Source organism: Podarcis vaucheri (assembly GCF_965113315.1).
Source record: "Podarcis vaucheri genome assembly, chromosome: 10".
Lineage (NCBI taxonomy): Eukaryota > Metazoa > Chordata > Lepidosauria > Squamata > Lacertidae > Podarcis > Podarcis vaucheri.
The window spans coordinates 62,702,024-62,714,988 of NC_138748.1; the positions used below are offsets into that span (position 1 = coordinate 62,702,024).

Consider the following 12,965-nt stretch of genomic DNA (forward strand, 5'->3'; position numbering starts at 1 on the left):
TCAAGCCTTTTTCAATGCCTGAAAGGTCAGATACAAGTCTGATGCAGAAAACTTTGTGGCCATCTGAAAAAACTGCATGTTCTCTGAGTTGAACATGCACCTAAACTTTCCAACATTAAGAAGACTTGTGTCATCTGAAAGGTTCCGCTCTCTTTCCCAACTGTGTTCCAATTATACAAATAGGAAAAGGATATACTGTATAATAAGTAACCTTTAGTCTCTTCGAGTGAGATCCAACATTTCACCAGCAGACATAATGGGACTCCTTTCTCTTCCTCCCCAATCCCATGCCTTTTCCAACAAGTTCTGGAGATGCCTCAGCCATCTAGAGCATATTTTGAAGGAATATGGGGAGAAGAGAATTCACATTTGTGCAAGTGTTTGTCTGCTTTGCAAGTGGAATGCCACAATTTGTTATCACTCTTTGAGGTTTTCAAAATAAATACTAATACTTCCCTGTTCTCAGCTGTTTAAAATTAGCTATGATTCTTCTGTAGATTAAAAAGAAAACCATGTGCAGAAAGAGCCTTTAAGCTCTGTGCTTTGCTTATCAGGCTCTGAGAAACTCTTGTGATTTTTGGAGGCCTTCATGAGATCTTGGATGGCCTTGCGAGATCTTGTGCTGGCTCTGGAAAGTAAGATTGCTTGCACAGGGATAGTTCCAAGAGGTTGTTTTTATTATACACGATTTTGACTTTACATGCCACCCCCTGGAACATCCTTCAAGATGCGATCCTACAGTATATTAATAGACTAAATAATTTCATTGTAGCAGTTATGAAGCTTCTGACAATGTTGGCTGAGCCATAGGAATGTGATGAATGTTGGATGAACATTCTATCTCCTGAGTGAATTAAGCTGTTAGCCATAGAATGTTCAAAAGCATGGGGGAAGTTAAAGGACAGTTGGCCTTTTACAGAACCTAGAGATAGGCAGAGTTCTATGGGCAAGGTAGGGAGACTGAGAGGCAGAAAAATGAATGAGAAGCCCTTCAGTCTCATGGTTGTTTGAGGGATGAAGCCCAAGGTGTTTTAGCTAGGTAATCAAAGCTGTGTGTTTGCTTGGAAATTTTCTAATTTGGCTAATTTTCCAGACAAGCTCCTCTCCAATTTTGGGATATTGAGTCTTTTTGATTAAATATGAGTTGAATCCTAAAGATTTCAAAGTTGCATCTATTAGAAAATTACACATGTTAAATAGCTTTAGTACTTGTTTTTAATCTTCTGTATGTGAATAGAAACTTTCCATCTTACACATTAGTTTACATGTGTATTGATGGAGCTGTAGTTGGGAGATGAATCCTGAAAGGACCTTGCTCTACATCCCCCCCCAAGAACATCTTAATTTTCTTTCTGCCTTGTTTTTCATTTTTCACGATATAATCTACAAGTGTATAAGTCCTTCACTTGCTCACATGTTCAATAATTATGTGTAGAATCTGCAAGCATGCTCACCCACAAACACTGTACAGTGAGCATATTGTTTTCACTGTCTGGCCCATTTTTCATCTCCCATATAAGCACAGTCATTTTCTTTCACACCAACTCATTTTCTCTCATTCTCACTGTTCTGCTATAAACCACACACTGTTTTCTCTCATGTGCATTCAGTAATCATCTCCAGAGTCTTCTGAGCCTATGCATTGTTGTTTGCTGTCTCTTAGGAGGTATAACAGGCTAACTGCTGAGGGATAGAAGTGCTAGCTGCTTACTAGCTGCATTGGAATTGAAGATGTAAGCTGGTTACTATCTGGTTTGGAACTTTGAGCCAATCTAGATGTTGGGGTTGTGACTTGGCATACCAGGATAAAAATTTCCACCTCCCCAGCTTTATAATTTCAAAGAACTCACAGTGTTAAGTCAGGGCAATCACATTTAAAGGCCCACCTTACAGACATGTAGCAATGGTCTGCCAAATGTTTGAAAACAATTGCATGGCACTAACTTTATTTTAAAAGTGTATGTTTTGGGAAAAGGTGGAGAACAAGATTTTGCTTCAATTTGTCTTTTTTTTGTATATTTTTCAGGTGAAGTTTGGAAACACCACATTTAAGACAGATGTGTATCCCAAATCTCTCAATCCTCAATGGAATTCTGAATGGTTTAAATTTGAGGTAAATTCAACAAAAAAGGTAGATTTAGAAGCAAGTTATTAAGCCCAAAGAATGTTCATTTTCAACTAACAGCAGCTCCTCATTTTGTCTGAATCAGCACAAAATGTACTTAGTTTAATCTGGTTTGTCCAAAGAGAGAAGATCAAACTGGTTTCTGATTTTGGATTGTTTAGATAAACTGTAGCAAAAACTTAATTGCAGTTCCCATTTCAGACAGAAAAACAAACTAGTTGAAAAACAGAAGTGGATGTTTTGTAGTGGTCATCTGAACAGAACCATTTGGAATTCGTAGTTTTTGAGGCCCCTACCAGTTTCATGTTAATCTTTATTGTATGCTCCACAGGGGATTTAAGCTAGCAATTTTAAATCAATAAAGGTTTTGTTAATACAGATTCTGCCTTGTGAAATTTTGAAGCTCCATATTTTTATTTTCTAGGTGGATGATGAAGATCTACAAGATGAGCCTCTGCAGATAACTGTTCTTGATCATGATACTTATAGTGCTAATGATGCCATTGGAAAAGTTTACATTGATATTGATCCTCTCCTCTACAGTGAAGCAGCTACAGTTATCTCTGGCTGGTTTCCAATTTATGATACGATACACGGTGAGATTTTTAACATTGTTTTAAAACATATTTTATTTGGCAAATCGTTTAGGAGCGTTGAGGTAGACTTATTGTGCCATTTAAAATACAACATAGTTTTAAGCTTTCCGAGACATCAGTTGAGTTCTTTCAGTTTCACATGTTGTTTCAAATAAAGAAGTTGTGTTTAAAGTTAATGCCATTTTTTCTTTTGCCATGGATCATAGCACTGGGTTGACAAATCTTCCAATGCTAAATCCCTGAAAATCTGGACAAAAATAGTATTATATAATATGTGAGCAGCACCTAAACAGTGCTGTGTAATAGCTGTTGTGATGCAGATTTTGGGTGATATTCATTGTTAGTAGACTCGCAGAAGTCAGTGATCTAGTTAGATGTTGCCCTGTGTAATTTAAGTTTGTGTGTGTGTGTGTGTGTGTGTGTGATGCTGTTTTTATAAACAACAGTTACAAAACCAACAATAATAAACAATTAGTACTGATATGTCTACATTAACCTTGTGGAAAGAAATTTAATTTAAATTAATTTTAGAAACAAATCAAAGAATTCTGCACCATATACTTAATGTGGTCATTTCAGTTATTCTTAACATTTTAAGATAATTTTAAGAATACCCGGTGTAATCTTTAAATTACATTATGCCATCGTAATATTTTCTGAAAAACTTGCCTTAAAAAACTATTTATGGAGGGAATGCCTTTTATTTTAAGTAGACCTGTGTTATGGAATGATCTGTACTCTTTTAAAAAGGATATAGCACATGACATAGGGTCATTAAGGGTGTTCCTCAATCAGTTTCCTGATGAACTTACTGGCTTTGACTCATGTTTCAAGGGATTAGAGTTCACAGAGTGGTGAAGCAATGTGCTGAAGTGGTAAGTTTTACTTGACATCAGGCTTACGCCATCCTTGCAGCTAGGACATAACTATGGAGGGCTTCTTGCAGCTACTTAGATCTGTTCTTGACATACTCTCCAGTTTGACACTGTTGCAGACTCTGGTTGATTTTATCTTCCCAAGATGCAAGTTCCCAAACAGTTTTAATTCACTATAAAAGTTGCTCATACCTTTCATGTTGTATTCCATGTTGTATATCATGGATATGTGATGCCATAGAATAAAGAATATTCCAGTGCTATTTGGGACTGAAATACTGAATAAGAATGTTCCGGTTGCTAAGTGAATCTGCCCAGTTATTAAAATTTTCATTAGAGGCCCTTTTATAGGTTACTTCACCTCAGTCAGGAAGGATCTGGTGACGTGTGAAAGGACATTCTCTACAATTATCCCTGTTGCTCAATCCATGTGGTGTGTTTAGTTTTCATTTGAGTACCTATTTGATTTTTAGTATTTTTGTGGCTCTGTTTTTACCATCTTTTAATAGATTATTGTTTTCTGTTCTTTAATTAATTCTGAACCCCCTTGGGAATCTTTGGGCTGATAATGGTATTCCGATATTTAAAGCAATCATGGAAGACTATTTTTCTATTCTAATACAAATTCTCACTTTCTCGCATATTTTTTGCAAACAGGTATACGTGGAGAGATCAATGTGGTGGTGAAAGTAGACCTCTTCAATGATTTAAATCGTTTTAGACAGTCATCATGTGGAGTTAAATTTTTTTGCAGTAAGTCTAAAAACATAGATGGAAAAAATTGTCTGTGAAAAATGAGATAAGTGATGTACTAAAGAAATAAAGCTTTTAAGATTTATATTCTCTAGATTGAAAATAGTCAGTTAGTGCAGAATACAAGTGCCAGAAGAGACTGCCTGTTTGTTTCCATCCCCAATTCAAAGCGAATGGATTTATACATGCATACATCCATACATCCATACATCCATACATAAAAAGGTAAAGGGACCCCTGACCATTAGGTCCAGTCGCGGGCGACTCTGGGGTTGCGGCGCTCATCTCGCTTTATTGGCCGAGGGAGCCGGCGTACAGCTTCCGGGTCATGTGGCCAGCATGACTAAGCCGCTTCTGGCAAACCAGAGCAGCGCACGGAAACGCCGTTTACCTTCCCGCCACTACGGTACCTATTTATCTACTTGCACTTTGACATGCTTTTGAACTGCTAGGTTGACAGAAGCAGGGGCCAAGCAATGGGAGCTCACCCCCCCCGCGGGGATTCGAACCACCGACCTTCTGATCGGCAAGCCCTAGGCTCTGTGGTTTAACCTGCAGTGCCACCCGCGTCCCTACATACATACATACAAACATACCCGCATATATTCAAACCCTTAATAATTTTGGCATCCAGATAGCTGAAGGAGCCACAACTCCCATACCAAGCTACCCACACTTTTGCAATCCTTTTCCGATCCCTTACTCCCAGTGCCTCCTTTGGAGGTGAGATGGGTATCAAGCAAGGGGGCTTTGGGGGGGGGCTGTAGTGCCCCAGCTATGGAATGCTCTTTCCAAGAGGCTTATTCGTACCAGTGCTTTTTAAAATTTCTTTTTAGTGCCTGATATTTTTAGCATGATTCATCTGTAAGCTTTTTATCTCTGTGTTTTATGGCTTTGGGGGGGTTGTTTTTTTTAAAAAAGAAAACACATTCAAATTGTTTTATTATAATCCGGCCTGGAATGAGTTGTGGGAAAAGGTGGTATATACTTGTGCTAAATAATAAAATATTTTACACTGTGCTTATGCTTTTAACAGCTACATCTATTCCAAAGTGCTACAAAGCTGTAATCATTCATGGGTTTGTAGAAGAACTGGTGGTTAATGAAGATCCAGAATATCAGTGGATAGACCGAATCCGTACACCAAGGGCATCAAATGAGGCCAGGCAGAGGCTTATTTCATTAATGTCAGGTAATTACAATATCATTTATTGCTTTGAAAAAGGCACACACAGATGAACCTAATAAAGGCTCTGCATTTCTGTTAATTTCTGTTGAGATGTTTTGCAGATTTTATTACTGTGTTTTAAAGCCAGCTGAACATTTTATAGTTAACATTACCTGAAAGAATAGAAAAGTATCAAGTTTGTAGTTCAGGGCTGCTTCCTGAACAATCCTTGCCACTGGAGACTTAGATGGCCATGGTGGTTAGGACAACATTCCACCAACAGCAACTGTTGTGCAAGCTGTACCACTTCCTCCGCAGGGGTAACTTGGCCACAAGCTAGTAAATGCATTAGTAATTATGTAGATGTTATTCATATAAATCTTGGTAAATAAAATAAAACAAGTAACTTTTAGACTGGATTATTGCAATGCACTCTATTTGTAGTTGCCCTTGAGGCTGATTTGGTGGTATATACAGTGGCTAGGATGCTTGATGGACTATCCTACCATGCACATATTACTTTTGTGCCAAAGGAATTGTGCTGGTTGTCTGCTTGCTGACAAACTGATTGTAACGTTTTGTTACTCTTCTTACAAAGCCTTGTACAGCTTGGGACCAGACTACTTGAGGCTCGCCTTCTGTTTAAACCAGCTCAGTCCCTGTATAAACCAGCTCATCATTGTGGCAGGCCCTTCTAGTCATGCACGTCCAGCAGAGTTGCATCACGTGACTGAAAGGAGGGCCTTCTCTGCTGTGACACTCACATTGTCGAATGACCTCCACTTAGAGATATGATGCAGGTGTTTCACCAGCCAGTAAAAGCTTACCTGTCACAGTTGTCAATCCTGGCCACTGATCCTTAATACCAGCTTTAAATGAACTGGGTATCCGTTACATACTTTACAAAAAAAACCCAAATACAGTAAACTAGTTTGTTATTTTTATGATGAAAATGATTTCTACATTTATTTTAAACAGATAAAAATAATTTCTCTCTTGGGTATTAGGAAGTCTACAAAAAGTCATATTAGAGTGGTGCCCCGCAAGACGAATGCCTCGCAAGACAAAAAACTCGCTAGACGAAAGAGTTTTTCTGTTTTGCGTTGCTTCGCTAGACGAATTTCCCTATGGGCTTGCTTCGCAAGACGAAAATGGCTTGCGCTTTTTTCTTAAAGCCGCTTGAAGAGGCGCAGTTGCGACGGACCGTGCTTCGCAAGACGAAAAACATCACAAGACGAAAGGACTCGCGGAACGAATTATTTTCGTCTTGCGAGGCACCACTGTAATAGTAACTGGTAAACATTTCACTTGTTAACATATACAGTAACTTAATATAGCAATAATTTACAAACAGATACAGTAATTGCAACTTGGGGGTGGTGATTTCTAGTCTGTGTTGAAACTTTAGCTCACATTATACAGCAGCCACGTATCCCCTGGAAAGTTGGAATTTCAAAGGTCATTTTGAAATGTTGAACTATGTAAGCAATCTTTACAGAATAACCGTGTAGACACTGAATGAGTGAAGATCTGCTCTTAACTGCTTAATGATTCTTTTTCATATACTTGGCAGCTGATTCAGCCTACAGTTGTTTGTTTTGCACTGTTACTAATTATAGTAGTTCTAGCACTTAGCAAAAATATTTTTTTACTTTCTGAAAGTATATTATTTACAGTATTTAAAAGTTGGAAATGTGTTATGTGCTTTCTGATGGAATATTGCCTCCTTTGGAGGGGGTTGTAGTCCCTCTGAAGGACTTTGGGGATTTCTGCACCATTCCTCTACTTTTTGCTCTTCCAGCATCTCCACATGCTCTATAAATTGCTTGCTTTGTGACATGTTCTGTTGCAGTTTGGAGGAGGTGTGTGGTCATAAGCATTTAGTTTTGAAGGTTGTGTCTAATATCCGTAACAACACAGAAAGATGATTTAAATTACATCCTGTTATACAGAAGATGTAATCCTTTTGTATAGCTAAAGTTTCAGTGTCCATTTATTTTCAAATTTTGCATCAATCCATGAATGCTTACATAGTACATGCAAGAGCAACACAATTGGGCCTGCCACAGAAAATCATCAACAGATATATTTAAAGTCTGCTTGTAGTGTGCAGGAAAACACTTTTGGTCTCGTACTAATGATGGGTTTACAGTCTCAATGCACTTGCCTACTATGCTCCCTAGAGATTTCTTGTTGATCAATTTTGCACATTAGAGAGCTTTTCTAAATTCTTTTCTAGGCAATGGATTTCAGCACTGCCTATCTATGTTTATTCTGAACTTAGTTTACTACTGAGTAAATGAGTATAGTAATGAAGCTGGCATAATTTATATTTAGAGAGATTACACCCCCCCCACAGTGTCCATTGTTGTTTTGTTTAGCACTAATACATCACCTGTTGCAACAGCAACCATACCCAGGGTCCAGCTTTGACTAGCTGTCTAAACTAGGAGAGGGTAGCCAATGGGTCTCAAGCCCTCAAAAGTGTAGCAAATTTGAATAATAGCTCTTATTTTATCAGTATTATAATATATTAGAAAATGGCTTGAAAAATGTTTGGCGTCTATTTTCATGGTTATAAAAAGTTTCAGCAGAGACACTAAGGGCCACTTCACAGACTATATAGTTGTCATGAATTTAACCTGTGTACAGGAAACTTGTTTGCAAATAAGCATATATCTGCATCTGTCTTATTTCTACTACAGGGATAGGGAGCCTGTGGCCCTTTAGATGTTGAAGGCTCATCAGACCTGAATAATGAGTCCAACCACATCGGAAGGGCCATAGCTTCCCTGTAGCAGTTCTATAGGCATCTATAAAACATTTTTATGCATCTGTAAAATTGTAACTGGTGAAACAGTCCGTATTCTGGATGACAGAGTACAACATTTTAAAAAACCCGAATAAATCATGCTATCTAAATGTGAATACATTTTTTCTGTTCTCATCTTTGTCTTATTATCAGAACTTGCAAATATATTTTAAGTTAATTTCTGGCTAACTGGCATATACTTCTTTTGCAGGAGAGCTGCAAAGGAAGATTGGCTTGAAGGTACTTGAAATGAGAGGGAATGCAGTTGTTGGCTATTTGCAGTGCTTTGATCTGGAGGGAGAATCTGGACTAGTAGTACGAGCCATAGGAACAGCCTGTACCTTGGATAAATTAAGTAACACATCAGCATTCTTACCCACATGTAATTCCCCATCCAAAGATATGAAGGAGTAAGTATGAGTCAGATGTTCATTGGAAAGAGATTTTCATGTTTTGTTTATATACTCATACAGTTTTGCATAATTTCATTTGTCTGCTGTGATTTCATACACATGTTCCTGCGTACCAATCTTGTTGGTAATTTTTTTGGAATTTAGAAATCTGAGGGGATTCAAAATGAATTGATGGTCCTATTTGACCAGATGCTGCAGAAATAAAATTTGTGTGACAAATGCCTATGCAGTCATACCATATATAATTCTAGCAGTGTTACACAAGGTGCTGCTGATGGTGTTTGCCTCTTCTACGTTGCAGTTCAATGTGCGAGCTTTACTGGTGGTGAACCTGCATCAATGGAATGTTTTGTCTTTCAGAATCTTTTGCCATATTACAATTTTTCAACAGGCCTTCTGTTTCCAGTACTTGTAGTCCGAATGTGCATCTGCTTAAGAGACAAAAGTATTACAACGTGAATATTAAATGCTATAACACCATAAGATGCTAATATGTGTTAAGCTATTTCTATCAGGTTCTTATATCTGCCTTTATTCTAAATAAGAGAGGGAAGCACCAAGTTGTCTTTGCTGCTCTTTGACCTGAAATAGTAGGCAAGCTTTCACTTCACTTACAGTTCATGGAGTTCAGTTTTTAGCATGAGCAAGTGAAATAAAAATAGTAGCATGCCAGCCTGAAAGCACCTTGTTTGGGAAAGCTATGTATATGCCTGGTGAAACAGCATCTAGCTACATTTACAGCATCATAAAGACTTTTTTTATGCCACCCCTAAGAGAAGGACCAGCATATTTTTTTTTTCTGTGTATAAATTGGGATTATGTGTGCTCTAGTTGAGATAGCTGGAATCTTGAAAACTATCCGTTATTTAGGAGCTTATTATTGAAAGTAATTTTTTTCATACATTGAGGTATGTGCAAATGTTAGACTCACCCTCCTGTAACTGTATATTTTGTCAATATGCTTTGTACACTGCTGTTGCTGGGATTGCTGAACCTTAGGTTTCACACATATCCCATAATTCTGCAGTTAAACTTGTCACATTCTGTTTCCATTTCCCTCTAAGGTTGGCTCAGGTTTTATGAGCTGCTGCAGGAAGTACCACACTGACATGGTCTGTGTGAAAGCAATTGATAGCTAAATGCAGGGTATATGACCAAAGTTAGTCTGTGCGATAGCTAGTCAAGTTGCTTTTGCACTGCTAAGATAAATGCTTCTAAATCTTCATTCTGAATTAGCTTCATTCATTGTTCAGAGTTGATGCTACTTTGTCATGTTTGATCAGACAATCAAAACAAAACTCTTTGTGAACTCGGATGTCACTGGCTATTTTTATTTATTTCTGTTTTCAGCTAGCCATGAGACTGGTCCACAGATACTGGCTTGGCTTGCTAGCCAACCTTTACTTGATTTTGCAACATACATCCTTCCTCAAATCCTCTGGCATGCACAGAGGGCTTGGGGGGGGGGTGAAGAGTAGAGATTTTTTCCCCTTTTAGCCTTAGTATGGAGAGAAACCCTGCAACCCAGAATATAATTTTCCCCTGCTGTTTCTTGCCTTTTCCAATTCTCAGCACAAGTGAGAGTTTAGAGAAGTATGGGCTACTGGGTTTTATTTTCAACATGGGAAACTCATATACAGTATTGTGAGTAATTTGTATATACCCATTTTTTTGCTAAGAGTCATGTTTTTTTAAAAAGAAAGACAGATTTTCTTTACAAAGCTTCCCTGTAGTGGAATCATAGGTCCATAAGTAAAACCATGCAATTGCCACATTGCTTTTACACATCTAGTAACCTGTTAAGAATGTCCTTCCTACATCTGTTGTCATTTCATCTTGAAAAGAAAATGGAAACATTATTTCTCCATTCCCTGGTTGCACCTTGCATGCTAAGATTTTTATGTTTATTAGAAACAGAATTAAGCCAGTCTAAAGAAATTGCATTGAATCCAGGTATTACAAGATTAGCAGGCACCTACGGGTATTTCTTTCTTCCCTGCTACAGATACAATGTCACTTTTAACAAGGTAATGCTTAGCTGCTTTCTTAAGATTTCATCTTAACTGTTTAGAGCAGGGGTGTAAAAAAATGAGTTGGAGGGCCAACTTCTCAATGAGTAGATCCTTGCGAACCACATCCATTTTTAAAAAATAAAAAAATGTGAATCCCAGCACAATTTGTTAAACATCTGCTGCTGAGTCCGCCCCTCACCCCACAATTTCAAGTATTTCACTGTCTGGTGTATATCCCTGACAGGGAGCGGGGGAAAGCTATGAACGAGAAGCTCCTGTCGGAATCGACTGTCCAATGGCTCCCTAGTTCATCTCCCTTGTTTAAGCATAATTAATTTGCCGAGGCCTTTACTTAGCATGAGATAAATTGGAGTTATCCAAGCTAGAGCCATGTCGTCGATTGATCTGCTTGTGAGGAAGCATGCCAGCTTGCCATTTTTGGCTTCTTGGCTCGCATGACTGAAGTTCTGTGAAATATGGTAGGTGTCCTGTGGGCCATGTTGGGAACCACAAAAAGATATGATAAGGCCCTCAAGCCTTACGTTTGACACCCCTGCTTTAGAGCCTGCTCTTAAAGCTCCCTGAAATATTTTTTAAATGTAACTTTGCAATCTTTTGTATGTATTTTTTTTCTTTCCTTCCGCCTTGGCTGCAAATTCTCTCAGGTCTCCGCTGGTTCATCCACCAAGCCATGGATGTCGCTCGACTCACAACAGCCCAATTCACACAGCTACTGGCTCACGGCTTACTCAGAACTTCTCTGTGTCTGTTCCCACTCTCATCTACACTGGTACGAGACTGCTCAGACTCAGAAGCTGGGGAGAGACAGGCTACAGGCACAGTGACTGCAAAGGGCAGGCAGGCAGGCAGTGTAGGCAGGTACCACAAAACTTTTCTCACTGGGAGTCTTACTCCTGGAAATAACTACATTAGTCTTCATTTGATACAACAGAGGTGATAGGCGACTGGAATTTAAGCATCTCTCTCTGTACTTTTGCTTGGTGTGTGTGTGAGTTTTTTTTCCTTTCCAGTTATAAACTGAAAAACCTAAGGTGTGAAAATATCCCTTGTCATGGGGGGGAAATATACATCTTGATTGGGCTTCAGGCTTAATCATGATGTCCTCAAAGATGTTTCTGTGACTGAAGTCTTAATTTGGACAAACAGGTAAGGTAAGGTACTATGAAATGTAACCAAAGTTGTCAATACAATGGTATCAGTCTGGTTTCCTTCTTTGTTTTTAGCTGTGGCACACTGCAGATGCTAAAGGATAAGGAAACTTTCTGGGAAATATATATATGTGTGTGTGTATATATAAGTGTCTGTTTCTGTGTGTATATAAACACACAGATATATGGTCTGCAATTGTCTTTGTTTTCCTTTTTGATAATCTGGTTCAAAAAAGCATTTTGCACTGCTGCCCCAAGTGATGGTTTTGATGGGTTTTACTTTCTTTGCCTGTTTTTCTTGGTTTTTGATGCTTCATTCCTCAGCTGTGTATTTTCTTCTTGTTTTTGTTTTGCTATCAAATATTTGCCATCTCCCTGCAATAAATGCTGAGTTGGTAAACAAACTTTTTGTTTTTTGGTTTTTTGCCGTTGCCTTTGGCCTCATAATCCAGCTTTGCACTTCAGGACAACTAGTGGCCCTTCCCATCCCTTCCCACACCCTGTTGTTGGGATCATGCTTCTATCAGCCCGGTCCTTTGGCATAGGATCACTGAATATGTTTCCACCTTCTTCTGGCAGGATTCCTTTCAATGAAGATCCCAATCCCAATCCTCATTCATCAGGACCCTCCACCCCTCTGAAAAACCAAATCTATTCCTTTTCACCTTCCAAGTCCTACAGTCGACAGTCCTCTTCTTCTGACACAGATTTGAGTTTGACACCCAAAACTGGTAAGGTGCTGCCACCCACGTTATTTTGATTTGTTTATTTGTTTTGTTTAATTTGTGTTGTTTCTATTAGCTTTTTTACTCACTTCCTTTTCTCTGTTTTTTGGCATGTAAGTTAGCACAACAACCCTAAAATAGGAGATCTCTCCTACTCCAATAAAGTTTGAAAACTGTCTATATGTCTAACTCTTATGAATTGCTTTTTGCATTATTTAGTTTATGGACAGCTTTTGCAAGCTGACATATAGTACATCAGAATATAACAGAAAGGTCACAAGGAGTTGTCTTTTAATTTCCTCCACATCATATTGCAA

At 38.5% G+C, this 12,965-nt stretch overlaps 1 protein-coding gene across 32 annotated transcripts in view; it reads left to right on the forward strand.

Annotated features, from left to right (window-relative positions):
• The window catches only part of C2CD5 (C2 calcium dependent domain containing 5), a 90,925-nt gene that overhangs the window by 10,054 nt on the left and 67,906 nt on the right, over positions 1-12,965 (forward strand). For 14 of the 32 annotated variants that reach the window (XM_082238742.1, XM_082238714.1, XM_082238736.1 and 11 more), the window contains exons 2-8: positions 2,027-2,113; positions 2,550-2,721; positions 4,254-4,349; positions 5,386-5,541; positions 8,541-8,739; positions 11,420-11,629; positions 12,503-12,654. In XM_082238742.1, the coding sequence (XP_082094868.1) occupies positions 2,027-2,113; positions 2,550-2,721; positions 4,254-4,349; positions 5,386-5,541; positions 8,541-8,739; positions 11,420-11,629; positions 12,503-12,654 (1,072 nt within the window). Of the gene's footprint in view, positions 1-2,026; positions 2,114-2,549; positions 2,722-4,253; positions 4,350-5,385; positions 5,542-8,540; positions 8,740-11,419; positions 11,634-12,502; positions 12,655-12,965 lie in introns of those variants that run through there. The other 18 variants (XM_082238718.1, XM_082238721.1, XM_082238722.1 and 15 more) reach the window with 4 other exon arrangements.